Genomic DNA, 26,816 nt, shown 5'->3' with positions numbered 1-26,816 from the left:
AATACTCCCCTGTAGGAATGAGGCGACCATACGTCTTCCTCTCTTTGAGATCGTTCCTTGGCGCGACCGTACGTATTACTTTCTTTGAGGACACATCATCATATGTTGCATTTAATGCAATAGTCTCAAGTATCTGAATCCTCTGCTTGCATTGAGAGACTGTTTCCTCAGCGCTCGTTCTTCACCCCTCTCTCTCTCTCTCTCTCTCTCTCCAATCTTTATTCATTTCTTTACTTATGGATTTTCTTCATTCCTTCTCTTCTTCACCAGTGATCGCTCTCCTCAACGCTTCTCTCTCCCACCAGCAAGAAATCTCGAAAGCTTTCGAAAACAAAAATCCATCCAAATCCCTTGATGGGTTCCGTAGGGAAGAACCCTTTAATCAAATCCCAGATGGGATTTCCGTCCTACGCTTTTCTATCTCGAGATTTCTGGATTGTAATGTATGGAAGATGAAGAAGAAGAAAATTCTTGGTTTTGTTCAGTGTATGAGAAATGACTTGGAGATGGGCAAAAGATGCTCAATTGCTTGCTTTTCGTCAGTTCATATGGAAAATAATCGTTATCGAATTCTGTCCTTGGAAATTTTCAATGTAAGTTGGACTGTAGTTTGTATTGATATCATATTGCAATTCTTTGTCATCCTATGCATGTTTATTTGCTGCACTGTATTCATTCATTTGAATGTCTTTTCGGGTTTTGTTGGAGGCTTGGTGGTTGCTTCACATGGATTTTTTTCTGTTTCTTAATAAATTTGAGTGAATTTATTGCATTTTAATTTTAATGGTTACATCAGAAATTATTGTAAGATTTGTAAGGTGCGGAAGCATCACCCAAATGTGACCTAGACGTGAATTAAACAAGCACAGAGATAGAAAATTCGAGCATGCATAGAGAACACAACAATTTACGTGGAAAAACCCTTGCGGGAAAAATCATGGCACAAAGCCATAAGCAATCAACTATGAAAATGAAATTACAAGAGATGGAATCAACTTATATGCAAATCATAGAGTTGAACCCTAGACCCCCTTTCTCCAAACCCTAGCTCTCTTTAAAACGAGTTTCCTATTACCCTTAGAATACCTTAATCTGATATTATACCCGCATATATAACCCGAATCCAGAATTAGAAATAAAACTGCGCAATTACGCAAAACTGTGCAAATTGTTGATAGGACCTTTAATAGGATCGACTCCAATCGAGGGCCATCAATCAAATTGATCACACTTTCGATCGAATCGAAAGTGCCCAAAATCGTCCAGAGAGCAAACTTGTATTTTTGGATTTTCTCGATCAAATTGAATAGGACTAAAACAGTCCAGTGGAAAATTAGGTAAAAACTGAAATTTCTCGATCGAATTGACCAGGGTGTCAATCCTATAGAAAATTCATGTTCAACATAGATTAAAGGCATTCGATTTCAACAATCTCCACCATGGCTTTAATTTCCATGCTCTGTTGCTCCAAGCTGCTTCCTCTCTCTCAAATCGTCTCCATCATAGCTTCATCATCACTTCTTGTGCACACTCCATCTTTATCAAACCTTTGTTAAGCCCAGAGAAGTCGAGCAAAACCCAAACTTCTCTATAGGAACTACCTTCGTAAGTATGTCGGTCGGATTCACGATGGTGTGGATCTTCTTAAGAGTAGCACCGCCTTCCTCAAGCACATGTCGCATAAAATGATGACAAACATCAATATGTTTAGTATGAGAATGGGATACCGAGTTCTTTGCCAAGGTGATGGCACTCTCGTTGTAACAATGCACTAGTATGGCTTTCAGCTAAATCCCCAACTCTTTTGCATTCCTTTCAACTAAACACCTTTTTTGAATGCCCTTATCATTATCATATATTTAACTTCGGTTGTGGAAAGATCAACCACTGACTGAAGCTTCGACATCCAACTGATCGCTCCACCCAATAAATACAAATGAGTAACCCGAAGTCGACATTCTATTATCCACATTCCCGTCGTAATCGGAATCCATATAGCATACTAGTTTCTCCTCTGATTTTTCAAATGTCAAGACATAGTCCTTCGTACCTCATATGTAACGAATTTGCCATTTCATTACCTTCCTTTGTTGCTTGTTGGGGTTTGACATGTATGTGCTCACAACACTCACTCTATGTGAAATATCTGGTCTCGTACAGACCATGACATACATCAAATTGCCAATTGCGCTCGTGTAGGGCACACGAGACATATGCTGCTTTTCTTCATCTATGGTAGGACATTGATCCGAAGAAAGCTGAAGTGAGCAATGTGGGGTGTGCTAACCGATTTAGCCCTATCAAATTCAAACTTAATCAAGACCTTCTCAAGCTACTTCTTCGAAGACAACCATAGCTTGTTCATTTTCCTGTCCTTGTGTAAGTCAATGCTGGGAATTCTCTTTGCAACCCCAAGATCTTTCATTTCAAATGCCATAGATAACGGAGCCTTCAATATGTTAATCTCAGACATCTATGGCTAACGATAAGCATATCATCAACGTACAATACTAGGATAATGAATTCTCCATCACTCAGTGTTTTGAAGTAAACACAGTGATCGAATTCACTTCTAGTAAATCGCTGGCGCAAGATGAAAGAATCAAACCTTTTGTACCATTGCATAGGCGACAGTTTCAGGTCGTACAATGAGCTCCTCAACCTATAAACTTTATTCTCTGACCCTTGTATCTTGAACCCTTCTGGTGGCTTCATGTAAATCTACTCTTCTAATTTCCCATGTAGGAAAGTTGTCTTTAAATCTAACTATTCTACTTCAAGATTGTATTAGGTAACAAGTGTCAATACAAACTTGATAGATACCTGCTTGACCACGGGTGCGAAAATCTCGCTGAAGTTGACACCCTTTCTGCGCATAATCATTCACTACCAATCTGGCATTGTACATATCCTATCTCTTCTGATAAACCCACTTGCATCTGATCGCTTTCCATCCAGCGGGAACCTCCACCAGCTCCCACGTCTCATTCTTATACAAAGAATTCATCTCATCTTGCATCGTTATCATCCACTTATTTGCTTTTACATCATTAAGAGCATCTCTAATGAGGGCGAATGCAACATTTGAGTCATCTCTATATCTCAACGGTAACCTATGATCTCATGGTGGTTTTCTCCTAATAGGTGACAGCTCCACCAACTCTTGTACCTCTTCCTATCGTTCGACTTCTTTAAGTATCTCACCATTGTCTATTTCGACATTAATCACCATTGATTTTTCCGTTTCCTTATGTTCATCCTTTCGGAACAGGGAATTTTCATCAAACTTGACGTCCCAACTCATTATGATTTTCCAAGTGGTCTGGTCATACAGCTTGTATCCCTTCACACGATCATCATAGCCAACAAAGGTACACTTTTTTGCCCTTTGGTATAGCTTGTCTCTCTCAACAGACGGTACATGAGAGTAAGCGTCACAACCAATACTTCCTAACCCCTTCATACTTCTTTAGGAATCTTACAGTTAATAGCTATAGATGGGGACTGATTCACCAAATAGCAAGCCATGTTAACGGACTCAACCCATAGGTCATTGCCTAATGTAACATTACTCAACATATTCCGGTCCCTCTCTAAAAGATTCTGATTCATATGCTCTGTCACACCATTCTTTTCTAGTATGTGTCTGACTGTATTGTGCCTCACAATCCACACATCCTTACAAAAATGATTGAATTACTTCGAAGTAAATTCTCCACCATTGTCTATCCTCAGTACTTTCAACTGTTGACCTGATTTTTTTTCAACCATGACCTTCCAAGACTTGAAAGTGGCAAACGCATCGAATTTATTCTTCATAAAATAAACCCACACATTTCTAAAGAAGTCGTCAATAAATGTTACAAAGAATGACAACCCTCTAAAAACCACGAACGATAGCCCCCACACGTCAGAGCGCACATAATCCAACAGTCCCTTATTACTATGTTACCCAGTTTTAAATGATAATTTTGACTGTTTACCATATATGCAATGCTCACATACATTCAAAAAAAAAAAAAAAAAAAAAAAAAAAAAAGAGTAAGAATTAAACCACAATCTAGGAGGACCTTCATACCACGCTCGCTCATGTCACCTAAGTGCACATGCCACACATGTGCTGACATGAATTCCACTATAGACGTTGCAGCTCCACCCAATACAGTAATCCTAATAAACCTGTAGAGATTTCTGCTCCGTTATGCCTTTATAACGATGAGTGACCCCTTTGAAACTTCCAAGATACCTCATGGTTGGTGAACTTACATCCTAATGCATCTAGAGCATTTAGAGAAATCAAAATTTCTTTAAATCTGGAACGTGCCTCACATTGATCAGAGTACGGTCCACCCCATCAAACATTTCGATGCGAACAGATCCAATTTCAACCATCTTACAGGCGTGATCATTGCACATAAGAACCAGGCTACCATCGTACTCGTTGTATGTGGTAAACCAACTTCGGTGAGGGGTCATGTGGTACGAAGCCCCCGTATCTAAAATCCACTTCTAATAAAAGTGACCTATTTTGGACACCAATAATACATTGCAACCATCTAAACCTTCATAAGATTACGCTAAATTGGCGTCCCTGGTAGAATTATCTAAATTCTTATCCTTCTGGGTTTTAGAGGACCGATAGTCCTTCATATATCCAATCTTCCCACAATTCCAGCAGTTCATCTTTCCTTGCCATTAGACTTCGATCTCGATCATAAAGTTTCATTCTCTCGCTCAAAAGTTCTTCCCTTAACAACCAACGTATCTGTAGAAGAACCCTCGCCACTGTCCTTCTTTCTTAACTGATTCGAATGCAGGGCTAAGATAACGGTTTTTAATGGTCTCCTTACCGTGGCATAGAGTGCGTATGAGATACTCGTGGAAGAGAATTTAATAGGATTATGGCTTGATCTTCCTCGTCCATCTTCACCTCCACGATCATCAATTTACAAAGTACTTTATTGAAGTTGTTGATGTGTTCATCGGGATTTGTCTCTTCCGCCATCTTCATATTATAAAACTGCTTCTTCATAAACAAATGATTGGAGAGTGATCTCATCATGTAGAGGCTCTCCAATTTCCCTCACAATCTTGCGGTAGTTTTCTCACTAATGACATTATAAAGGACCTCTTTTTTTTATAAAAAAAAATTAAAAAAAACAAAAGCACTTCATTTATATATCAGAAAGGATTTGGATGTATATCCTACAACTCCAAGAGACTCATTCGGGTCAACCCTGCTACAAAAAGGTCGGTGCGACCTATCGTAAGATGCCACTATACAGGAAAAACTAGCTATGAGTTATATGCAGCGGTTCGTATCGATCTAAGGCCGACCTTATCTAGAAAAATCATGCCTTTAACCTGCATCGGAAGGGAAGCCAATTAAACCTGCAGGGCAGTCGACTGTGTCCCGCTCCCTACCCATGTCATTCCATCTGTCAAGCGATTGCCTTTGCGGAATATGTGATTGAAGGAAAAGGTTCCCGACTGCTTCAAGATTTTGATCCTTGCTACCCATGGTTTCCATCTGACCTTGTTCATCCCTTTCTGTAAGCATAACACCATTCTGTCATGTATAGCGCGCAATTCAGCAAGGTTATTCGAACCAACACCATAACCTCGGAGAAGGCGAAAATAAATGTGCCTTTATCCTTTCTACATATGCCTCCTCCACCCGAGATACTGGGGTTGCCCCTTGCGGACCCATCGACATTTAGTTTAACCTAACCTGGAGTAGGTTGCTTCCACTTGATCACAATTGGGCAAAACTGGCACTAACAGCTAACAGGGGAGCTGGAACTGTTTCTATGCCAAACAGAGGGGTGGATCGGTTCTTGAAAATTCTAAATTACTTGGGAGGCCCACCATTTAATTCGGGTAATGGATTTTCTGGCGTTCATCGCCATATCCCCGAATGTTGCTTCGTTTCTAGCCCTCCACAGTTCCCATAGAATTAGCAGGGGAAGAGAAAATCTAACATGGGGGATGCGGTACCCGGCACCTCCGCTCTTCTCCACTGTAAGAGCCTGCCTACAACAGAAATCTAAGAAGAAGAGGAGATGCCGCATTGAGCCTTGAAATGAGTCCAAATGAGGACTACCTGCTGACCTTCAAGGAATAGGTGATTAATCGTCTTCATGACAGGACGGGGAGAACTACCCTGCTCGCAGCAACGGCATTTTGATGCCAGCGTGATGCCCTTGGCTTGGATTCTGCTATCAACAGGGATAGCATATTGTAACAGTCTCCACACAAACACCGACACCTTTGGGGGTAATGAACTTTGCCAGATCCAGTCCCCCCACATCGTTGTATTTGAAGTACCTCTGACTAGTTTCCAAGCTGAATTAAGCATGAAAGAACCCGATGGGTCATATGGCCAGACACATTCGGGCACATCATCTGTGATAGCGAAACCCCCTTTGAAAATCTCATCAATGATCTGTTGCGCAAGGAACTCGAACACCCTAGATGGAGGTAACAGACCTGATCTTCCAAGAAGATCCTTCACCTGCAGTTCCCTTAGTTCCTAGGGGATTAGTCTGGCTATGAACTGTTGTAATGGGCCTTTCCCGCGCTAGTTGTATTTCCAGATGTTTGCATCACCGTGTTCGACAGTCCATGGAGTGTGCTCTTGAACTGTTGGAAGAAATTCCCTAATTTTCTTCCAGATAAGGGATGAATTCCGCTGCACCGTTGCTGGAATGACGTCCTGCAATTCTCTTTCATGTTTGGCGCGCATCAGCTTGACCCATGGCCCCTGGTTGTTTCCGTATTTGACAGCCCATGCCAGCTTCATACGCAAGGCATTCAAGACCTCCCTAAGGTTCCTGATCCCTAGGCCTCCTTCCTCTTTTGGTCTGGCAACTTTCTTCCAAGTAAGCCAATGAAACTTTTTCTTCCCTTCAGCCCATCCCCAGAAAAAAAAATCAGCAAAATTACTTTCTAACCTTTGAATTACCTGCCCAGGTATGTGCAATGCAGCCATGATGTGAATAGGGTAGCTCCCCAAAACGTGGCATATCAGAGTAGCTCTACTAGCCTGGGAGATGTGCATGGCCACCCAACCGGAGATCCGTTTACTGACCTTGTCCAGCAAGAACTGAAAACTAGCCGTTCTAATCCTTCCTCTCGTAAGAGGAGCCCCTAGGTATTGCATACCATCCCTAGCTCTGCCAAATCCCAGCAACCTTTCTGTGTTTCTATTTCTGGATGACGTCCATTTTGATGGACCAATATAACTGCTTTTGCTAGAATTTATTTTCTGACCTGTCGCTGCTTGGAAGATATGCAGGAAGTTCTTCATAGCTCTATGAGAAGGACGGCTACCATTCAGGAATACTAACATGTCATCTGCATACAAGAGATGAGTGATGAGTGGGGAGCCCTACGGGAATTGGAATGGTAGACAACTCCCTTCAGACATCAGCTTTTGCAAATTTATAGAAAAAGCTTCCATAGCTATGATGAATAGAGTCGGGGATAGAGGGTCGCTCTGATGAAGACCTCTAGACGATTTGAAGAACCCTGTAGCTTCGTTGTTGATAAGAATGGAAAACCAATTATTACCCCAACAAGCTTCTAAGATCTGCACACATCTGTCATTGAATCCAAATTTGAGCAGAGCTTGCTTGAGGAAGTCTCAGTTCACCTTGTCGTAAGCCTTTTCAAGATCAAGCTTAAGGATAAGATTTCCTCCCCTGGCTTTTCTATCTATCTCGCGCATCGCTTCTTGGGTGAGAGTAATGTTCTCCGCAATGTACCTTCCTTGGACGAAAGCTCCTTGCTCCTGCGAAATAAGCCTAGGCAAAAGAGAACTTAATTTGTTAGTTAGTACCTTTGCTAGGATTTTGTACACGACGTTACAAAGCCTAATTGGCCTGAATTCTGAGAATTTGGCTGTCAAAGGGGACTATGGAATCAAACGGATAAGGGTTGTGGTGAATACTCTTGGAAGAGGCACCCCGGAAATCAGGGCGACCTTAGCTTTGTGAATATCCACTCTAACAATTTTCCAGCTAGAAGCGAAAAAAGATGCCAAGAATCTATTTGGGCCAGTGGCTTCGTCCGTGGGGATGGATTGGATAGTAGCGAACACTTCGTCCATTGAGGGAGGAATTAATAAAGCATCGTTATCTTGTTGATCTAGCCATTGCAGGATGTTTTGAATAAATTTTGACGTGGATGAGACTTCTTCCGCCTGGAATAATTCTTGGAAAAATGACACAGCCACCGCCTTGATTTCCCCATGATCTGTTATGACAGTTCCATCTTCTAAGATGATAGATTGAATAGAGGATCTTCTAATCTTTTCATTTGCCGACGTGTGGAAGAAACTAGTATTCTTATCACCTTCTTCTATCCATGAATTTCTTGACTTTTGCTTCCAAAAGACCTCTTCCATTAGCTCCAACTGATCTAACTTTTGCTTGATATCCAGACTTTATTGGATAAGGGCGTCCATAGTTTCAGCCTGCAACCTATTGTCAACAATTTCTAACTCCTCTTCAGCCGTTTGAATGCGATGAAAAATATTACCAAACTGCTCTTTGTTCCAAACTTTCAGCAGTTGTTTCGTTTTTTTTGAGTTTGAGTTGGATATTGATCATAGGATTAGCAGCACATTCACCTTCCCATGCCTTTTTAATCACCTGCTAGAACGAGTCGTGGAGTGTCCACATTCTGAGGAACCTGAACGACTTCACTATGGACTGGATTCGGGAAGGGAAGGATAAGCGTAACGGAGCATGGTCGGACCTGATTCTAGGAAGGTGCTCAACTCTGAAATGAGGGAACCCCCATCTGTTGTTCATTGGAACTCTGTCGAGCCTAGCCCAAACCCGAGCATTCCCCTCTGGGTTATTGCACCAGGTGAAATGGTTCCCAACATAACTTGCATCTAGAAGACCAGCACTTTGGATCGCATCAGCAAATTCCATCATACTAAAGCTGTTAGGAACTCAGATTCCCCTCCTCTCTTCCATTTCTACCACTGCATTGAAGTCCCTTGCAATTACCCATGGACCTTGGATGTTTCTACCAAGTGAAGACAGATCGCACCAAAGACCCCTACCTTGGATCTTACAACAGCGAGCATATACAACTGAGAGCACAATCGGATCACTAAGGGGAGTCAATGTCGCATTCAAACTAATCATTTGGTTGGAGGAAGCTAGCACCGAGATGTTTAACTAATTTTCATAAAAAATCCAGATTTTTCCTCCCAAATCGTTGTTGGAGACAGAGGAATGGAAGCCAATTTTTAGCCCTATAGCTACTCTTCTGTCTTCCCTAAGCATCGGTTCGATGATTGCCACAAAACGAGGTTTAAACTTCTTCACAAGCTTCTTGAGCACTCGAATCGTGGGAGCATTTCCCACCCCGCGCGCATTCCAAATAATGGCGTTATCCATCTGTCACACATCCTATATTCACTGCCCATCTCTTCAACTTTCAGAGCCTGCTGTTCCATACACCTGTAGCATGGTTGTCAGGTTTGAATCTGGTTGGTTTCTTCCTGGCTTTTTGATTTGTTGCTGATGGAGTCTGCTTCTGTTTCGAATGAGTAACTGATGGGTGAGGTTGCTAATCTGCAATTTCAGGGGCCTTGGGACAGTCGTTCGAGTTCTCTCTCTGAAACTCCTAGTTGAAATAAGGAGATAGGTCGACTGAGATGTCTCCCATCTCCTCAGCTGAGTGCGTAGTCAACGCTTTTCTCCAACACCTGAGATCTTGTAAACTTGGCATCTCTACTAATGCCTGTTTATTTGTATGCCTAAATGTAGATATCTGTTGCAGATATGGGGGAGAAGCTCCCTTTGTTCTCGCACGGACGTGATGGGGACCCGCCTTGGAGGAGGTGTGGATGTCAGCCTGCTCAGTTCGGGATTGATGAGGAGGAGTGGTTGCCTCAGGAACGGGGTCAAGCTGGATCTGTTGTGAGTTGGGAATGGCGTGGAGATCTGTTAAGGCTGCAAGAGTGGAGGCTTCAGGACCTCACCTATTGGGTCAGGTGGAACAAAGGGTGGAAGGACTGAGGCGCTTAAAATAGGTATAGGGTAGGCTAAATTCAGGGATTAAGGGGGAGGGTGTGCTGGGAGAGAGGGCTACGAGGGGCAGCAGTGGTAGTCAGCCGGCAGGATCTGTAAATAAATTGGATGGGCTGAGAACTGGGAAGAATTTGAGGGTTAGGCAATGGTCCTACAAGAGGTTGGTGATATCCAATTAGGAGGGTGGGGTTTGGGGAAGCCTCTGTGGTTTGAATCTCATCAAATGGGGCCACAACAGATGGCTGAGGGGTGTGAAGGGTGGGCTAAGGTGGTAGCGCAGCATATGGGTTGCAGGGCTGGGGGACAGGTAAGCTTGGTTGAACCGGTTTTGGGTTAATGAGCTGGAAATCTTGAGTGGGATTTGGATGGGGGGTCAACATGTTTAGCGGGTGTGGGTGAGGCACTTCCTCGAACAGCTAGTGAGGAAGGTTAGATAGGGGAGGTTTGAACATTTTCTCGAACAGTTGATTGAGGCTAGAAGGTTTGAAGGACCTAGTCCTTGGTAGACACCGGTTGGTGGGGCTTAGGCTGAGGTGGAGCTGTGCGCCTAGCAGTGAATCTATTGTCTTTAAGGATTCCGAAAATAGGGTAGGCATTACCTTCTACCATCAGATATCTCTTGTTGTTGATGTTGAGCTTTGGGGATAGCTTTATCCGAATTCTAGCGAACCTCTGGAAGATAGCTTAAGTCGACATGCTGTCTAGTTCCTGGACCTCTCCAAAGCTTTTGGCCAGACTTTCGATCACCGTCGGGTACCAAGCATGTTGGGGGATGCCAATCAACCGAATCCAGGCTCCTTGAATGAGACTGGCTGCTCTAGGAGACCAAATCTGAACATTCAACAATGTCATCTATTTGTGCAGGGTGAGATCTGATGCAAATAATGTCATTTCCTCCCTCGATTGGAATTTCAGTAGGAACTGATTTAGGGATATCCTTGTGAAGTCCACTTGCAAGCTAGCAAGGGACGATTTTCGGATGACATTAATAAGGTGGAGTATTGAAACCGACTCACTCTCAACAGTAACGGTTAGGGCAGCGAACAGGGATAGTTTGAGCTGTTTCACCGTCCTGTCGTCCGTTTGAATCTTGAACAGCTCTGGGTTCCGAGACTCCGATGAATATCTAGCATGAGAGCTCGACGGGGGGCCTTTTCCAACCGACGGGTTCTGGAGAACCGCCTGGATATATGAACCTTTTTGGACGGGCTCTCTCCGTCTATTGGCATGAGATTTCTGCTCCTGGGGAGGGTTTCGAGGATGGCTCTTTGCCCAGGTGACATTAACCAATCGACCGTCAATGCGCCGGTTGTGTAAGCATTGAATTGCGTTGAACGCCTCTTGCTCGTAGCAAAACCGGATGAAGGCAAAGGCCATAGAGCGATTCAGGTTCTGATTCCATGGGATGAATACATCCATGAGTTTACCAAAACGCCCGAAGATCCGATGTAGGTCTTTGACGATATTATCGAATGTGAGGTTTGCGGCGAAAACAGAGAAGGGGGGGTTAGGCGACGAGGTTTTCAATGGGAAGCTCTTTCCCATGGAGGCTCAAGCTCTCGCTCCCGCTCCTCCATTATAGAGGACCTCATTGGATTGTGCTAGTTGTATTTTTGATCTAGTTCATCCCACTCTTCACCGCTAATAGTATCAAGACGCTTCACTTTCCCAAGGAGTACATGTTGTAACCTTTGTTGAATTAGAAGGGCTTTGATCTTCATCCTCCACAATTCAAAATTTTTTTTACCTGTAAATTGATGTCTCGATCTTAACATTCATCTCCTTCGATGCCATGTCTTCAGATTCAATCTGAAACCCCAACTTGATAACTTGATAGCTTTGATACCACTTGTTGGGAGCGGAAGCGTCATCCAGATGTGACCCAGACGTGAATCAAACTAGCAAGAGGATAGAAAATTTAAGCATGTACAAAGAACACAATCATATATGTCGAAAAACCCTTATAGGAAAAAACCACGGCACAAAGCGACAAGCAATCCACTATGAAAATGAAATTCCAAGAGTTGGAATCAACTTACATGCAAACCCTAGATCCCCTTTCTCCAAACCCTAGCTCTCTCTAAAACAAGTTTCCAATTACCCTTAAAATACCCCAATCCCATATTACACATGTATATATAACCCGGATCCATAATTAGAAACAAAACCGGGCAATTACGCAAAACTACACGAATTGTTGATAGGACCTTCGATAGGATTAACTCCAATTGAGGGACATCGATCAAATCGACCACACTTTCGATCAAATCGAAAGTGCCCAAAATCATCCAGAGAGAACTTGTATTTTTGAATTTTCTCGATTCAATCGAGAGCCTCTTCGATCAAATCGAACATGACCAAAACAATAAGCAATTAGGGAAAAAACTGAATTTCTCGAGTGAATCGACCAGGGTGTCGATCCTATTGAAAATTCTTGTTCAGCGTAGATTAAAGGCACCCAATTTCAACAAGATTATGATATTTGAATTTATATGATGATTCTATATTTTAATTATTGTTATTCAATCAAAGAAAATTATCAAACTCGTTATGTTTGTTATTCATTCTCTTGTTTGGTTCTTCTTCTATGTTATATCTTCTATGAGAAATGGTCCTATAGAACTACTTTGCACCACATTATGGTGACAATGAATTGTATTCGAGAGTTCCCATGCCACTGACCGTCAGCTTCAGCAGCTCAATCAGCCTCAACCAGAACAGAACTGCGATCAGATCCCTATCCCAGATGATGTCATTTCTCAAATTATAATGACCAGAGACAACAGATTGGAAGACACAGACAGATGGAGCTGGCCAGGAGACCTCCTTGATCAATCCTGGGACACTCTTTGTTGCTACAAGGCCTTTGCAACTAATGGCGACCACAGGACTGAAGGCTCTGAGTCAGACCATCATCTCATCTCCTCCCCTCTGGCCGCCCAGACCAATCTGCCAACTGCTGGTTTGGACCTATGGGTTGACATCAGAGACCATCAGGACCGTGATCCTATCCCACACCCTTCCTCACCAGCTGTCCCATGCTCCCACATTCCTCACTTCCGTCCTCCTGATCGAATTACCAGAAAGACCCTGAAGAAGAGAAGCATGTGCTTGGCAAGACTCAGGGAATGGGCTGCTACGGAGTTCGGAGAACCTGATGTCTAGCATCCTATCCTGGAATGTGAGAGGGGTAGGCAACTCGTCTACTATCCGCCATCTCAGAAGCCTAATTAGAATTCATAAGATTGCTATTCTACTGCTCCAGGAACCTATGATCAGTCACTCCAAGATAGTTGCAGTGGCGGCTAAGCTCGGTTTCCTCCATTTCATTTCAGAGGAAGCGGTTGAAGGAAAAATCTGGATTCTCTTTAACCCTCCCTTCCAGTTAGTCACAGTTGCGACCTCCAAGCAATGCATATCCCTTCAGGTTGCAGACAGTATTTCTACGAAGAGCAGCCTGATTTCTGTTGTCTATGCCTCTTGTAGGAGAGAAGATAGAGCCAGCCTTTGGGAAGAAATCAGACTGATTGCTAGATCGGTCTCGACTCCCTGGTTAGTCTGTGGTGATTTCAACACAACTATGAACATTGAAGAAAGGATCGGTAACCAATCTTTAGATCTGACTAGTATGGAAAATTTCAGAGATATGATTCATGACACTGCCCTTCTCGATGCTGGGTTCATGGGATCCAAATACACCTGGTGCAACAACAGGACGGGCATGTGTCGACATTGGGCTAGACTAGACAGGATGCTCTTCAACAGTGAATGGATGCTAGCCTTCCCTCATACCAAAGTTGAACACCTAAGTCGAGTCCACTCCGACCATTCCATTATTCTCCTGAAATTTGAGGAAGATGAAGCCAGCTTCCCTAGACAATTTTGATTCCAGTGTATGTGGACCCTGCATGACCAGTTCAAAACAGTTGTTAGCCAAGCGTGGGACCAAGATATACAAGCTTCTCCTATGTTCAAGATCTATCTGAAGATGAGAGCCACGAAGGCTGCTCTGAAGACTTGGAATAAGACGGTGTTTGGCAACGTCTTCTAGAAGGTTAAACAAGCTGAAGATTAGGTAACATTAGTGGAATCTGCTTTGCAGATTTCCAGATCAGCAGAAGACTCTGATAGGCTCCAAGCGGCATTATCCGAACTCAAGCATGCTCAGCTTCAGGAAGAGGTTTTTTGGAAGCAAAAATCCAGAATTTCGTGGCTCAAGGAGGGAGACCGCAACACCAGGTTTTTTCATAATTCAGTCATGGTTAAGAGGAGGAGAGCAACCATTAATTCCATCTCCCTGCCGTCAGGTGTATCTATCAACACTACTTCTTATTGGGAGATGAAGCAGTCAAGTTCTTCCAAGAGCTCTTCAAATCTCAACAGCCCCCTACTCTAGACAACCTGCTAGACTGCATTCCCAGTCTTGTCTCAGATCTTGTCTCAGATCAGATGAATGCCAATCTTTTGAGACCCCCAACTATGGATGAAGTCAAGGAGGCTGTAATCTCTATCCCCTCTAATAGTGCCCCTAGTCCTCATGGATTTTCAGGAAGTTTTTTCTCCTTGTGCTGGGACGTTATTAACGTTAATATCCATGTAGCAGCTTGTGATTTTTTTGCGGGTGGTTCTATCCCCAGGGCCTTCAAATGCACGATGATCCACCTGATTCCCAAAAAGGAGAATGCGTCCACCTTCTCTGATTTCGGGGCCATCAACCCATGTAATTGTATCATGAAGATTTTCTCTAAGCTCATAGCCTCCAGGCTAGCCATTATCCTCCCTTCCATCATCTCCAAGGAGCAAGGAGCTTTCGTGAAAGAAAGATCCATTGCTGAGAGTGTCTCCATCGCTTCTGAGCTGGTCTTTGAAATTGACAGAAAAGTTCATGGAGGCAACATCATAATCAAATTGGATATGGAAAAGGCCTATGATCGGATGGAATGGGGTTTCATTCATCAGGTTCTTCTCAAATTTGGCTTCACCCCGAATTGGATCCACATGGCTAAACGGTGTTGGGAGCAGTGTTGGCTCTCCATCCTTATCAACGGCAGATCTTTTGGCTTCTTCCGGTCCTTTAGAGGCCTTCGTCAAGAAGACCCGCTATCCCTTGCAATTTTTATTATGGCAGCAGAAGTCCTATCTAGAGGCCCAAATCAGCTTTTTCTTGCAGGAACCTGCCAGCCTTATAAGCTCCCTAAGTGTGTTTCTATCATCTCCCATCTTCTATATGCTGATAATGCGATTATATTTCTCAATGGCAGGCTCTCCTCTATTCGTGCGCTCCTCAACTTCATCTCATCCTATGAGAGCGACTCAGGCCAGAAAGTTAATGTTTCCAAAAGTTCCTTCCTCTTACCAAAGATAGGTTCTTCTACCAAGGCGCGTCGGATCTCAATTCTCTCTGGTTTCAGGCAAGCTGTGCTCCCGCTAAATTATCTGGGCATCCCATTGATCAAAGGCAGAATGCGTATGGCTCACCTTCTTCCCCTAAACCAAAAAATTGAGCAAAAAAGTTCCAGGTTAGAAGATGAATCTTCTCAACCAAGCAGCTAAACTAGTTCTCATCAAGCATGTGCTATCTAGCGTCTCTATGCACTTGCTGTCCGCAGCTAATATCCCCAAGAAGGCTTGCCACATGATTGAGAGAGCCTTCTCCCGTTTTTTCTGGGGATGCTATGAAGGGAGACAGAAGCGGCATTGGGTGAAATGGGCGAACATGTGCTTTCCAGTTATAGAAGGCGGTCTTGAAATCAGGAGGGTTGTCCATCTCATACAATCGTTCCGATGCAAGATGGCATGGAAACTCATGGAAGGGAAATCACTCTGGGCCTCTTTCTTTGGAGCTAAGTATCTTCCCAAGTTCCTGCACAGAAATGGTGCGTTCAAGCTGGAGGGGTCCAGCCTTTGGAAAGATATTCAGCGCCTAATGCTCCCTGCTATTCAGTACTCGCCCTGGTTGATCGGTGAGGGAAACACGCTCTTCTGGTTGCAGAACTGGACTGGCGGTGGTCTGCTATTGGGAGCTTCACTGCATCCTTTATCGGATCTTAAGAAGGCTGCCTAGATTAAAGATTTCTGGATGCCTTCTGGTACCTGGGACCGGGAGCTAATTGAAACTCTTGTCACTCCCTCTGCTGTCCAAGCTATCCTCAACAGTGTTATTTCTCCTTCACCCAGAAAAGATCACTTCATCTGGACATTATCCACATCAGGAAAATTCTCATTCGGATCTGCCTGGAACCTCATGCATGATCACCGCCCCAAACAGCGCTGGCCTATGTGGGTTTGGAACAAATTCGCCCCTCCTAAGATAGCAATCTTTCTTTGGAAAGTGATGCATGATGCAGTCCCGGTAGACTTGGCCATCCAAAGACTTGGACTCAGTCTCGTGTCCAGGCGCTCCTGTTGTGTTGAAGTTCACACAATTGGCCCATCTCTCGCCTCCTCAAACTTAGAAGACCTAGATCATCTGTTCTCTCATGGCTCCATTGCGTCGAAGGTGTGGGATCATTTTGCCTACATATTCCATCTCCCGCGTATCCTCAATCAGACAACGCTTAGTAGAATTCTTCAGTGGGCAGCGACTTCGACCAGATTTTCCAAAGCTCAACTCCTTCATGGCCTAGCCCCTTCTTTCATTATCTGGGACTTTTGGTTAAGCAGGAATGCCGACAGATTTGAAAATATTAAGCCATCTTCTTCTAAGATCATTTTTAGAGTTTCCAAATGGCTGACTGAGATAGGATCCAATCTACCCGATCACAACAGGAACTCTTCCTGGGAAACTGCCATCTTGCAATATTTTGGTATCGACAGCTTCTCTACCCTTAGTCAGTCCTCTGCCTTCCAAGTCTTCTGGAAAAGGCCAAGTAGGGGATGGCTGAAACTGAATGTTGATGGGTCTGCTAGAGGTAACCCGGGGGGAGGTGGTGGCAGAGGTATTTGCAGGGCTTGGGCTGCTGATCTTTACTTTCCACAACAGGTACGGCCCAATCTCTAATACCGTTGCCGAAGCTTTGGCGATGGTAGATGGCCTGAAGATATGTAAAGACATGGGGATTTCCAATATCGAAGTCGAAACGGATTCTAGAACCATCCATGACTCGGTGTCCAATCCTCTCTCTTTGGATACCTGGAACATCTGGTATCAGGTGGGGTTTGTTCAAGGTCTATCGCAGTTTCTCAATCTCCGCTTCTCTCACACATTTCGAGAAGGCAACTCAGTAGCGGATGGCTTGGTCAAGATTGCTAGTGGCGGGAGGCCCAACTCCTTCTTTCTCTCCTGTGCCCAGCTCCCTCAATCAGTCAGAGGCTCTATGACTCTGGATAAGGCAGGCCTGGGTCTAATCAGAAAATCTATTCCCAAGATGGGCGTAGGCTAGGTCCTTGCCTGGCAGGCTTGAGCTGTCTGCAGCTCTTCCTCCAACCTATTGGACCGGCTCTCTTCGGTGCTTCGGCTCGCCTTCATCTGTCATTCCTGATCTCCCAGTCGCTGCCTTGCCTTCCCTTGGCTTTCTTTCTAGCTGTTTTCTGTTTAGCCTTGTATAGATCTCCTATGATAGGCTGGGTCCAAATCCTTTTTGTTAGGCCCAGCCTGATATCCTTGTTCATTTATATATTGGTGGTGGCATCATCCCACCTTTATTTAAAAATAATAATAATAATTAATAAATAAATGAAGGAAAGAGAGAGAGAGAGAGAGAGAGAGAGAGAGAGAGAGAGAGAGAGAATTGTATTCGAGATGTGTAAGGTCCAAACATTAATCATGAGCATCAATATAGTTTCATAGGCCACTGCGTGAAAGTTGCACTGGTCAAATCACCCTAACATCAAAATGATGACCCTTTAGTTAAAATAATTTTTTATTGACAATGATCAAATGGTTAGGATCATTGGATCAAAATGATTCGAGAGGTGTGAATGACCATGGTGCGGTGTCCAAGATCAACCATGTAGTTTCAACTTCTTCCCTATAATTTCATTGAATGAGATTCCTCAAATGCCATTACATGGACGAGCTCAATGATTTACCCATGGAGGGTGGCTAGCTTTATTAAGGAAGTGATTGATTTTATTTTTTCACAAAATGCAGCTGTTATGTATTCATCCGAGAGGAATTATAGTATTTCGGGAAGACTACGGGGCAGAAAAAGAACTCCGAGCCCTCCTATCATAACGGACCTATACATTATTAAGGAATTGATTGAGTTGATTGGCTATCGTTGGGTGATATTTTCAAGTATTTGATTGGGATGCTAAGGGGTTATTTGGATGCTTGTAAAATCCTTTAATTGTGGAGGGTTAACAGGTAAACAAATTATAGGTGGTGTTTGGATGCCTAAATTTCCGCAAAAGAAGATCTTGCCATTTCCATTTTTTCAAGATTCCTCCTCACACCTGTTTTCATTGTCCTTATTACTTATCATTTGCCTAAGAGAATACCATTGTATAGTCAGCAAATTGCTTGAAAGTAATTGACTGCTTATAGCTAAGGTCCCCTAGGAATTGAGATGGGGTTCCCACCATTGAATACCTTTTGGATTGTGTGCGAGGCCCCCCGAGTTGGGTGCAGGATATCCAAGCTTTGGTTATGTGATTTGTAGATTTTGGCAAGATTTACCATCCATAGCTCTACGTGGTATGAATAACTGCTTTATACATTGTAAATCCTTTACAACTTAGCCAAACACAACTGCTTACTTGTAAATACTTTACCAATCAAAAGCCAAACAAGATAGCATGTAAACAATTTACGCTTGAAACTCTTTTCAGGTGTAAAGTATTTACAACTTAAATTTTTACAGGCATCTGAAAGACCCTTAATGACAGGGTTGATATTTTAGCAAAAGTGGGGGCATGCATTGATTCGTTATCCAATGTGGACAGTAGATAGGTCTCCTTGTTGTATTTTATTTTATTTCAATCATTGTGTTTCTTTTGCGCTTCTCTATTCTTCTTTTCATTAATAAACAACTATCCTTAAAACAAAGTGTAATATCTATTGATTGGATGGTTAGGATTGCCCAATAAGTTTTGGTTGTGTCTCATGAAGGGTGTTGGACTGTCAGACCCAATGGAGGGTCCAGATAGATGAGTAGATTACCTGGTGTCAAGTACAACTATTTTGCATGTAGCACAATGTGAGCTAGTCATGTAGGATCATTTCCCATCTTCTATAAATTTTTGTTATGAGCGCTCTAAGTTGTTCTCATATGCACCTAATCAGAAATTCGAACAAAGAAGTTGTTTTGAAGATTGCTGCCTCGACACAATTGAAGCACACCGGGAGCTGCAAATATTTTGAGACCTTTCAAGGTATATACATTTTTGTTTCCTTCTGTCTTTTTAAGAAGTTTTTAGTATTCCATGGGTTGCATTGCTTAGAAAGTTTAGGGAGTTTGATATCATGTATCACTTGATCGAAGGAATTCGCTCTTGTGTGTAAGAGCGTCATTCGTACCTTCCCGAACAATACCACATCCTTTTTAAACTAGTATTACATGTTTCTTGGATGTAGAAAATGTGTGTTTGTTCCTGCTACAATATCCTGAGGTTGTGATTAAAATGTGTTATTGGGTCATAGATGAGCAGGATTTTATCAGAAAAGGCACGGCAAGAACACAAAAAGATGGAACCAATTGATAGAAGCACTAATTCGAATAGCAACCAGGATCCATGCCCAAGAAAGGTTACAAATTCAGAAACAACAACTACAGTGTCGACAACAATGACAGGAACAAAGATGAGCGATGAGAATATCAGTGATGCCCGTCCAAAGACAAGTGATGCAAAGATCAGCGATGCCCGCACGAAGACAAGCGATGCAAAGATCAGCGATGCCCGCACAAAAACAAGTGATACAAAGATCAGTGATTCCTGTGCCAGCCTTGGCCGAGGGAGCTACAGTAGCATCCATAGTGACAGCTTGGACAGCTCCACTTCTGCCCCCCTCAAGCCCCACACTGGCGGAGATGGTCGTTGGGAGGCCATTCAACTGGCTACTTCTAGAGAGTCCCCGCTCGGCCTCAGCCATTTCAGGCTCCTCAAGCGGATAGGTTACGGCGACATTGGCAGTGTTTATCTTGTTGAACTCAGAGGGACCAATGCCTTCTTTGCCATGAAAGTGATGGACAAGGCCTCACTTGCTAGTCGAAATAAACTACTTCGATCCCAAACGGAAAGAGAGATTCTTGGTCTCCTTGATCACCCCTTCTTGCCTACATTATACTCTTATTTCGAGACTGACAAGTTCTATTGCCTGGTCATGGAGTTTTGTAGTGGGGGTAATCTCCATTCTCTTCGGCAGAAGCAGCCCAACAAGTATTTCTCTGAAACTGCTGCCAGGTTAGTTTCTTTTCTTCTGGTTAATTGATCTTCTTTTTCATTTTTGTATTCTTTGCTTTCTGTTTCTATTGTTTAGCAGTTATAGCCAGGACCTGTTGATTTCATTTATGAAACTTGGACATGGAAAACCTGTATGGAATCATCTGAAAATGAAAAACTGCAGAGTTCGACAGTTGTTCCGTTGTTTGGTTTGGAGTGTTTTTTTTTTCCATTAAAATGTTAAAAGGTCAAATGGTTAAAAAGTGAGAGCCATCCCTCATAACTATAGAAAAGATCGATAGTTAACAGTTTTTTTTCTTCTTCTTGGAAATGATTTGAGGTTAGGAAAATAAAAAAGTTTTCCCCCTTGTTTTTGTGAGGAAACTGTTAACTTACAGCAAGGGAATTCGTATTCTTTTCCATGGTTTCCATCTTTCCAAATGGGATCGAGAATTCCTCACATTTCTAAGTACATTTTGGATTCCCGCGTTGTCTTTGGATTGTGGGAGATAGGTATGCCCTGAATCTCGGTCTACACTATGTGCGCTGAGGTCAGCCCTTTTTAAGTGTTTCAGTGTATGGAAACCTAAAGTTTGGATTCAAGAATTGGCAGTTTTTCTCTGTTGTCATGGATCACTTGTCTGCCCATCTGCATGTATGTTGCACTTCAGGCATTGAATTTGCAAACTCAGTTCATTTCAGTCCTTTTATGTTGTTTTCCTTTTTTTTATCTTTTACCTATATCATACCAATCATTCTTGGCATTGTGGCAGCTTACATTGCCAATCTAGAATAGTATGGCCACATTTTACTGTACCATCTTCCACATTGTTATTTGTATTATTAGATGTGAGAAATGCTTCAGTGCTCTCAGAGCACTATAAGTTATGGTGCTCTCCTAGTTAAATTACGACAGCTCAATTTCACAGGCTAACATGCAAACATCACACAGATCTAACAAATATTGACCATTTAATCAATGGCCTTTAATATGGACTATCAAGACCATTAACACTACAGCAGGTCTGATCAACAATCTGATTAGATCCCATCATGGATTGCTAGTGATTCTAAAGAACCACTTTTGTCAGGCAATTATAACCATCCATCCATGGATTGGAAAAAGTATGGTTATAGAAGGCCAAGTCTATGATGCATAAGATCATCCGGTCAGTGCAATTTTTGCATGTTCACTTATGAAATGTATTCTTGACTTAATGGACAGTTGAGATTGGTCGATTGGACTGTGCAAGTAAACAATGCAACTAGGAGCAGTATAGCTTATAATCCTCTAAGAGCACTGGAGCATTTCTCATTAGTTTTTGTGGATGTAAAAGAAATACACTTTAAATGTTAGGATAGTAGCTGAATCATACGTCTCGAATTTCCTAGTTCACGCCACCCTTTTTCATGCTAGCGCTTTGTATTTCTATAGAGTTGGTGTTTTTCAAGCATCATTTCTTTGTTACTTGCATTCATCTTTGGTGGGACCAACAAACATCCCCTCAAAGCTCAGTGTATCTTCTTCATGGACATGCAACCATCCATTGCCTGACCTCTATTGGATTATATACATACCCATACTCATTAATGTGGAACCAGGACGCACAAGTGCGATATGCAAAATGGCCTTGAAGCACACATAGTGTGTGTGGGATGTGTGACCCAATCCATTCATCAGATGTGTCCTACTGCAAACATACCCTGAACCAAAAACCATGCCAGTACACTCGTCAGGTAGGTACACGTCCAAGTTGAATGTGGACTGTTTGTCTTCTTTTTCTTTGCCTTCTTCTTCTTCTTCCTCTTCTTCTTCTGTTTCCCTAACTGTCCATTTTTTTCTCATACAAGTGCTGCCCACTTGATGAGTGGACTGGTGGGATTTTTGGGCTAAAGCATGTTCATTGTGGTCCCTGGTAGATAAATGACTCCAAACCCACACACGTGTGTCAGTTAGGAAGCTGCCTTCACCAACTCACTTGACATAGTCCCGTTAGCCAATGTTATCAGAATCGTTCGATTGATGATATGAATCATATGATTCATATCTTATTGTATGGGTGTATGATTTGAATAGTAAACCCAAATTGTAAATCTTAAATAATTGTACAATTATTATATTAATCATATTGAATTGTATAATAATTATAGACTGTGTAAATGGGCCCAAAAATTACTTTAAAATCAAATTCTTTTATTTTTAATTCAATTTTTTCTTCTTTCTTTTTACCCTTTTTCTTATAGTACATGAAAAATGGCACTCCCCTCTTAGAAGTATACTCTTTTTTTTCCTTTTAAGTAAGAGAGAGAGAGAGAGAGAGAGAGAGAGAGAGAGAGAGAGAGAGAGAGAGAGGAGATTTGGGGATTTTGATTTTCAAAAACCAAAAACAAAGAAATCACTATTTTTTTTTATTCACGCAATGGATTCAAATGCCATTTTTTCTAACATGATTCTACACTCAGGAAATGTACAAAAGAATAAAATTATTAAAGGACTTGTATTTTTTTTTTAAGATGAAGAATTTGTTAACAAAAGACCAAATAGAAATGAACCAAGGAAAAAAGCGACAGAAAAACAATAACGAAAACGAAAGCAACAAATACACAAAGGAAAAGGAGAAAACTATACAAACCAGTCCCACGGCTGGGACACCCCAAACAGAGAATCAAGGAAACAATCCCCAAGATTCCAATAGATGAAACACTCTTATTACAAAAGCATCTATTATTCATTTCACCCTAGATTGCCCAGAGGGCAATTAACATATCAAGCCTCCATCTCTTCTTTCCCCAAAAAAAAAAAAAAAAAATTATGATTTACAATAGGATTCACATTTCAATATGAATCTGATTCAACCCCTATTACAATTTGCATACGATGATGATTTTGACAACATTGCCTTTAGCAGCTCACTCATCATATGCTAATGCTATAGATACATTTCAGATCTGTTATGTGGTCTGGTCTTTGAACTTGTCTAGATTCATTTGTGGAACTCATCTTGATTGAATGGTGTGGCCAGTTGCTATGAGGGAGTCATATTTGTTTCCACTGTCATGTTTTTGAGACGTCAAAATGGCTCATGAGCAAGTTTGACTCATCTGAATCAACTCAGACTCAGTCGAGTCAGAACAGATTCATCACCATGAACCAATCAGTATTGAGAATAAAGGGTGGTGGCTCGGTCTAGTTGCCACTTAGACTCAGGACCAAACGAGTTCATCTGGATCACCAACTCAGAAAACCATGCTTCAAGTTGAAGTGTTGAAATTTTTATTTGAACTGACACTTTTTTTTTTCTTTTTTGAATCAGATTTTACGCTTCAGAGATTTTACTTGCTATCGAGTATTTGCATATGCTGGGAATAGTATATAGAGACCTGAAGCCAGAAAATGTTCTGGTGAGGGAGGAAGGCCACATCATGCTATCTGACTTTGACCTTTCACTACGCTGCTCTGTCAACCCTACACTTGTCAAGTCATCGTCTGTCAATGTAGGCACTGGTGGCATACTTGATAATGACTTCGCTGTGGGCGGCTGCATCCACCCATCTTCATTTTTCCCACGCATTCTACCAAAGAAGAACCGCAAATCCAAAATGGATTACGGTCTATTCGCCGGTGGAGGCCTCCCAGAACTGATGGCGGAGCCAACACACGCGAGATCCATGTCATTCGTTGGCACCCATGAGTATTTGGCTCCAGAGATCATACGTGGAGAGGGTCATGGCAGTGCGGTGGATTGGTGGACGTTCGGCATCTTCCTATACGAGCTACTGCATGGGATTACTCCTTTTAAGGGTCAAGGCAACCGAGCCACTCTCTATAACGTGGTGGGTCAGTCGCTCAAGTTCCCAGACGCACCAGCTGTGAGTCTAGTTGCTCGAGACCTCATTCGTGGTCTCCTAGTTAAGGACCCACAAAGGCGGCTCGCCTACAGAAGGGGTGCCACGGAGATAAAACAGCACCCATTCTTCGAGGGCGTGAACTGGGCATTGGTGAGGAGTGGCATGCCGCCTCACATACCTGAGCCTGTAGATTTCAGGCAGTTTGCTGTTCCTAGTAAAGAAGTGCCGCATGCTGACAAAAAGGTGGTAGAAAATGGCAGTGCTGGTGGTGGGAATAAGAAGAGTTCAAATGACCCTTCTTATCTGGATTTCGAGTATTTTTAGGAAAAGGGGCAGCTAATCTTATGTTTGCATGCATCTTTAGGAGTTTTGGAGATTTTTGTGGTGTTTGTTTATCTTAGTTTGTTTTGTACATTTCGGATGGTAACTGAGATGAAAGGTTGTGATGGCAAATCAATGGAGAGGAGATTTTGGTAGGCCAGGTCCCATCTCCCTATGTAAGGTTAGAGAATAAATGTTGCATTTGCATGGAGGGGAGATTTCATGTGAGAAATGGTTCTGCAGGATCTATACTAGCTGTATATGGCTATCTATCTTACACTGATATGTTAGTCTTTTTTGTAAATGAGAAAATGTTATTAATCTATTGAATAAAATTTCCCTAAATGGAGTTTTTGTTTTTTTTGGTACCACTCTTCCATGGATGAGTGGAGATTTAGGGTCGTTTGGCATCTCTACTAATAAGAGCTTATTTGTTTATTCTAAAAAATAAGCTCTTATTTTTAAAATAGATTGTTTGGTAAAGTTTTAATTTTAGAGTTTATTCTTTTAGAAATTAGCCAAAAAGTTTTTAAAAAATAAGTTATAGGGTGATCACCTTTTCTTTTAAAGCTTATTTAGCTTATGCTAGTACACATTTTTAGTTAATTTTCGATAAGTTTATCTTTAAACTTTTTAAGTAATTCTTATCTTACCCTCCTTTCTTCTCTTTATAATCTCTCTAACTTGGACCCACATGATGAGCAACCCATATTGAAGGTGAGGCTCCACATGATGAATGGTCCACATCAAGGTGGGCTAACATAATGGACAGTCACTTCAAAGGTAGGCCCCACATGATAGATGCTCCACGTCAAGGTGTGGCCCCACATGATGGATGACATACATCAAAGGTGGGACCCACATGATGGATGACATACATTGAAGGTGAGACCACATGATAGAAGGTCGACATCAAAGGTGGGCCCACATGATAAATGACCCATATGGAAGGTTGGGTCCCACATGATGGACAGTCCACAACAAAGGTGGGACTCACATGATGGATGGTGAACATCAAAGGTGGGTCCTACATCAAAACGTTGCCCAGCATGATGGGCTATCTACATCAAGTGGGCCCCACATGATGGATGGTGAACATTAAAGTTGCCCCCACATGATGAACGGGCTACATTAAGGTGCGCCCACATAATGTATGGTTCACATCAAAGGTGGGCCCCACATGATGGATGACTCACATCAAAGTGTGGCCTAGCATGATGGACTATCCATGTTAAGTGAGCCCCACTTGATGGATGATCCACATCAAAAGTGGGACCCACATAATGGATGGTGGACATCAAAGGTGGGCCCACGTGATGGACGGTTGACATCAAAGATGGACCCATGATGAATGATCCATATTGAAGGGGGTGGGCCCACATAAGGAATGGCCACATCAAGGTGGCCCCACATAATGGATGAAGTGGACCACACATGATGGAGGGCCCACATCAAAGTGTGGCCCCTTGTGATGGACAGTCCACCTTAAGTGGGCCCCACCTAATGGACGGTCCACATCCAAGGCCTCTCATGACGGATGACTCACATCAAAGTGTGGCCTAGCACTATGGACTATCCATGTTAAGTGAGCCACACATGATGGATCATCCACATCAAAAGTAGGACCCACATAATGAATGGTGGACATCAAAGATGGGCCCACATGATGGACAGTCAACATTAAAGATGGACCCATGATGAACGATCCATATTGAAGGGGTTGGGCCCACATAATGAATGGTCACATCAAGGTGGCCCCACATAATGGACGAAATGAGCCACACATGATGGATGGTCCACATCAAAATGTGGCCCCTTGTGATGGACAGTCCACATTAAGTGGGCCCCACCTAAAGGAAGGTCCACATCCAAGGTCTCTCATGATGGAGCCTCGATATCCAAGGTGGCACAACATGACGGATGATCCACATAGAAAGTGTGCCCCACATGATGGATGGTGGACATCAAAAGTGGGCCCCATGTGATGGATAACCCATTTCAAAGGTGAGGCCGACACAATGGACACATCAAATGTAGATTTCACATGGTGGGTAATGGATATTGATGTAATGGAGTTGTTGTAATCTTTAAAAATGACCACAATTACCCTTAGGGAAAAAAAAAAAACTCTTATTTGAATGTTTTACCGAACATGCTTATTTCATATAAGGGGGTGTTTGTTTTCTTATTTATGACTGGAAGTAAAAGTAAATAAATAATCATTATTTCCCATAAAAAATACACGGTAGCTACCCATACACAGTGACCTTT

At 42.5% G+C, this 26,816-nt stretch overlaps 2 protein-coding genes across 2 annotated transcripts; one reads left to right on the top strand and one right to left on the bottom strand.

The window, feature by feature from the left end:
- Window positions 1-235: 235 nt before the first annotated feature.
- On the top strand, window positions 236-25,267 carry LOC131252883 (serine/threonine-protein kinase AGC1-7-like). Its single transcript, XM_058253653.1, has 4 exons — window positions 236-593; window positions 19,279-19,367; window positions 19,636-20,396; window positions 23,690-25,267. The coding sequence occupies exons 3-4, from the start codon at window positions 19,636-19,638 to the stop codon at window positions 24,546-24,548; spliced, it is 1,620 nt and encodes a 539-aa protein (XP_058109636.1). The 5' UTR covers window positions 236-593; window positions 19,279-19,367; the 3' UTR covers window positions 24,549-25,267.
- Window positions 6,581-8,407, bottom strand: LOC131248235 (uncharacterized). Its single transcript, XM_058248410.1, has 4 exons — window positions 7,952-8,407; window positions 7,655-7,792; window positions 7,428-7,591; window positions 6,581-7,328 (listed from the first exon to the last, which is right to left on the bottom strand). Exons 1-4 carry the CDS (start codon window positions 8,405-8,407, stop codon window positions 6,581-6,583), a joined length of 1,506 nt encoding a protein of 501 aa, XP_058104393.1.
- Window positions 25,268-26,816: the final 1,549 nt, after the last annotated feature.

Source organism: Magnolia sinica, chromosome 1, assembly GCF_029962835.1.
Source record: "Magnolia sinica isolate HGM2019 chromosome 1, MsV1, whole genome shotgun sequence".
NCBI classification, from domain to species: Eukaryota; Viridiplantae; Streptophyta; class Magnoliopsida; order Magnoliales; family Magnoliaceae; genus Magnolia; species Magnolia sinica.
This window is presented reverse-complemented; position numbering and strand designations above follow the sequence as displayed.

Excerpts from the sequence above, each read along its gene's own strand:
- LOC131248235 (XM_058248410.1), bottom strand. The coding sequence starts at position 8,407 with ATGGAAGAGGTCTTTTGGAAGCAAAAGTCAAGAAATTCATGGATAGAA. Across the intron at positions 7,592-7,654 it reads TTGAAAAGGCTTACGACAAG|ATCTTAGAAGCTTGTTGGGG; the intron begins GTGAACTGAGAC and ends AGATGTGTGCAG. Across the intron at positions 7,329-7,427 it reads ATAAATTTGCAAAAGCTGAT|CCGTCCTTCTCATAGAGCTA; the intron begins GTCTGAAGGGAG and ends CCTGAATGGTAG.
- LOC131252883 (XM_058253653.1), top strand. The coding sequence starts at position 19,636 with ATGAGCAGGATTTTATCAGAAAAGGCACGGCAAGAACACAAAAAGATG. Across the intron at positions 20,397-23,689 it reads TTCTCTGAAACTGCTGCCAG|ATTTTACGCTTCAGAGATTT; the intron begins GTTAGTTTCTTT and ends TTTTTGAATCAG.